This window comes from Echeneis naucrates, chromosome 10, assembly GCF_900963305.1.
Source record: "Echeneis naucrates chromosome 10, fEcheNa1.1, whole genome shotgun sequence".
In the NCBI taxonomy this organism is placed as follows: Eukaryota; Metazoa; Chordata; class Actinopteri; order Carangiformes; family Echeneidae; genus Echeneis; species Echeneis naucrates.
The window spans coordinates 17,050,615-17,054,565 of record NC_042520.1 but is presented as its reverse complement, the minus strand read 5'-3'; the positions used below and the strand labels follow the sequence as shown (position 1 = coordinate 17,054,565).

The 3,951-nt window shown below is 42.8% G+C and overlaps 1 protein-coding gene across 1 annotated transcript; it reads left to right on the top strand.

Moving 5' to 3' along the window:
• Positions 1-238: 238 nt before the first annotated feature.
• gabrp (gamma-aminobutyric acid type A receptor subunit pi) lies at positions 239-3,421 on the top strand. Its single transcript, XM_029512832.1, has 8 exons — positions 239-344; positions 490-557; positions 654-871; positions 1,588-1,670; positions 1,892-2,029; positions 2,112-2,264; positions 2,792-2,985; positions 3,092-3,421. The coding sequence occupies exons 1-8, from the start codon at positions 239-241 to the stop codon at positions 3,419-3,421; spliced, it is 1,290 nt and encodes a 429-aa protein (XP_029368692.1).
• Positions 3,422-3,951: the final 530 nt, after the last annotated feature.

The window sequence follows — 3,951 nt, the reverse complement described above, 5'->3', positions numbered from 1 at the left end:
TTGCTGACCTCTGTTTGCCGATCCAGGATGTCTGAGAAGTTAATGCTACTTATCCTCAGCCTGACAGTCACACAGGGGTGAGAGACCTCAGGTCAAAAAACAAGCACACACACAGTCAGACCACACGCTCATACATATTTATACTGACTGAAAACAGTTCAGCAGCTTCTGCGCTGTATAAACATCTGTTATCCATTTCCACTTCCTGACTTTTTCTCTGTGTTGTATCAGCATTGGCATGTTCCCAAACCATCACTGGGGTGACTGGAACGACTCTCAGCTTCAGCCAACGATTCAGAAGCTGATGAAAGGATACAACCGATACCTCAGACCTAACTTCAATGGTACTGTAGGAAGGAGGCTGAAAAGTGGCGTCAGTGTTGACATTTTTGACTGGAGTTTTAATACGATTACAAAGCAGCTGTCTGCTGTGCTCTCATGTGCTTCCTAATTGAAAACAGACTTATTTCCTGTCTCTGTCTTCGATAGAGGGTCCTGTGGCAATTGGAATGAGCCTTGATATTGCCAGCATTGATGCCATCTCTGAAATCAATATGGTACAGATGTCTCCCTACTCTTCTGTCTTAGTAGCTGAATGAGGAAGCATGTGACTCTGTGTGATTGACAAAAAAGGTTCACCCTAATCTGTTCAGGACTACACTGCAACGATCTTCCTCCGTCAGCGCTGGCGTGATTCCAGGCTGGTGTTCCCAGGAAATGAGAGTGTCAGCCTGGATGGACGCCTAGTGTCACTGCTCTGGATCCCTGACACCTTCATCCCAGACTCCAAGCGCTCCTTCCTGCATGATGTCACGGTGGAAAACCGCCTCATACGAATCTTCAGTAATGGGACTGTCCTCTATGCTCTTCGGTAGATTTTTTTTTTTCTATAAATTGTATTGATTTGACATTTGCTGACTGATTTGATAATCTGCTACATGTGTCACAAATGATGCTTCTCTGAGCTTGTAGAAAGAAACTGACCTGACCTGGAAGAAAAGAAAATGAAAGTCTGGTAGTCACAAAAAATGTTGAGAGATGTAAAGAGAGACACTTCTCCTCGAATTTTTCTGTTTCAGGATGTTTTTATGATTGTCATGGCAATAAACTATTAAAAGTGGGTTTCATTCAAAAAATATTATCTATCAACTTTCAACTGTATAACTGAAGGGGATGTCTATATTTTTTATGCCCTTCACGCAGTTCAGACTGCGTTAAGACTGTGTAAGATTTGAAGGGTCTTATCTGTTCTGTCACACTGAGAAAGACGTTTATTTCAACACAGTTTTGTTGAGAACAGAGGGGAAAGTTTTGTGCAGTGCGCAGAACACATTTTACTTCTTTGTGGTGGGACTTGCAACATCAGGACACCATGCTATTCTGTCACATCAAAAATTAATTAGAAGTAATGCAGCAGCAGGAAAAGTTCAATGCAAATTTCCGACACAGATGCTTTGGATAGGAGCCTTTGTTCTCTCGATCATTGCTCTAGATTTTGCTTACTAATTATTAATTGCTTTGTCCTACATCAAAAGTGACAACGGCTTTTTGAATGTTTCTAATGCTGCTGCTTTGATTACACAACAGCATCACCGCCACCATCGCCTGCAACATGGACCTAACCAAGTACCCCATGGACAGACAGGTGTGCACTCTGCAGCTGGAGAGCTGTGAGTAATACCTGTGAGCTCCACCCCCCACCTCCCTTACACCTCATCAGCCCCCACATTCAGTGTGCAGATGGACATAAGTCTTCATCATGTCACCATCACCATTTCCATGTTCATCAATAGTGGAGTGAGTATCAATGTCAGAGAGATGTCTTTGCTTAACTGGAGAGATTCACTGAAAAATGATTGGTGTACCTGTGTGTGTGTGTTTGTGGGATCAGGGGGCTACAACCTGCAGGATGTGGTGTTCTACTGGACCAGAGGGAATGACTCAGTGAAGGGTCTTGACACACTGCGGCTGGCTCAGTACAGCGTGGAGAGCTACTATACCACGGTGTCAGAGGCTGTGTATGAAACAGGTACAATAATCAAAACTTATTTTCCAACTGTTGTCAAAGTCTCCTTCTTTCTCTAAAAAGCCTTTTTCACATCTCATCGCAGGACAATACCCCAAACTGGTGCTGCACTTTGCGCTGCGCAGAAATGTGTTGTTCTTCATCTTGGAGACGTACGTTCCCTCCACTCTGCTGGTGGTTCTCTCCTGGGTGTCTTTCTGGATCAGCCAGTCCTCTGTGCCAGCTAGAACGTGCATTGGTTAGTACAACCTCATAAATTTTACAAAATTATTTTTCTGTGATATGATTTTTAAAATCGTTTTTCCTGTATATGCACTGATTCATGTACTGTTACAGCATGACATCACCTAATTTACTAACACAGTGTACATGTATATAAATACAGGAGTGTTCTGAATGCATTACTTTCAGTATTTTCCACTGCTGTACTGTATACGCCTCCCACTACTACTGACTGGACACATTGGGTAGTCTTACATCAGGCGGTTGTCCACTGTGGTTGGTTGTTAATCAGCTGTTACCTATACAGTCAAAGGCATCAAGCTTTAACTGTTAGATGGACATATGGACATAGTTAAACACAAATGTTGTGTAATTGATTGTGAGCTGAAATCATTGGCCAATGGGAAACAGGAGAATAGCTAAGGTAAACCTGTAAATGATGGATGGATGGATGACGGAGATAATGAAGGGCCGGGCAAACATGATTACCAATTAATGGATTATGCGAAGAATAAGAAATTGTAAATACATTGTTCTCTGTAGGAGTGACTACAGTGTTGACCATGACCACACTGATGATGGGCGCCCGCACTTCTTTGCCCAATGCCAACTGCTTCATTAAGGCCATAGATGTTTACCTCGGCATCTGTTTCACCTTCATCTTTGGTGCACTGCTGGAGTACGCCTGCGCCCACTTTTACACCATGCAGCACCAGACCATAGAGGATTTACACAGAGTGAGCCAGCATTTGCACTCAAACATGAGATGAATAGAGGCAAAGTTTTCATGTTTAGATAATAAAGACATTGAAACATCAATTTCTCCATCTCTCCAACTGTTAGGATCTTCTGAGGGAATTCAATGAGTCCAATGGAAATGGCTCCATCCCCATTGTCAGCTCGACCCAGCCAAACCAATCTGTGGAGCTCTCCACTGCGGAGGATGTCACGGAGCAGTCAGCTAACAGCGACACTAAGAAGCACGCTGGACCAAAAGAGAAGGTGCCAGGCCAGGGGTGTAGCCTGTCCTCAGTGAAGGATGCACTGCATCAGGCAACATCTGTCTTCATTGTGGAGAATCCACATAACATTGATCGCCACGCCCGCACTGTTTTCCCCACAGCGTTCCTCTTTGTCAATATCCTGTACTGGCTTTACTATCTCTTTCTCTGAGTGAAGGCTCCAAGCTGCTGCATAAATCATTTCACTGTCCTGAAGCTGCCCTACCTCCTCATTTGAGACCCAATACCAGTCTCCATTGCCTGGATTGAAACTGTGACAACCCATTAAAAACTTTCTCCTACACATAGGGCTACAAATTAATAATAAAAAGCAGTCAGATAGGATTAGGAATCAGTAAATGTTCTTTGTAAGATACTCAACTATGTATGAATGGGTGTACTACCAACCTATTAACATTTATTTAACATTTAAAAGAAAGGTAGTGTCACTCGGCTGACAAACCTATAGAGCAAATGAGGATGAGCAAACCAGCTATTAACAATAGGCTGCCTGAACTGCACCACACTATACTGTGCTGCATTGAATTGCCTTCATTAAGTGACTGATGTAGATGTGTTATTTTTTGGTTGTTTTGCTTGTTTTGGCTTTCTCACATTGTTTGTATGAGACCCAGTAAGATGCTGTATATTTCATATGTATAGCACATCATGTGGAATTAAAAGTGAGTAACTGAGAACTTG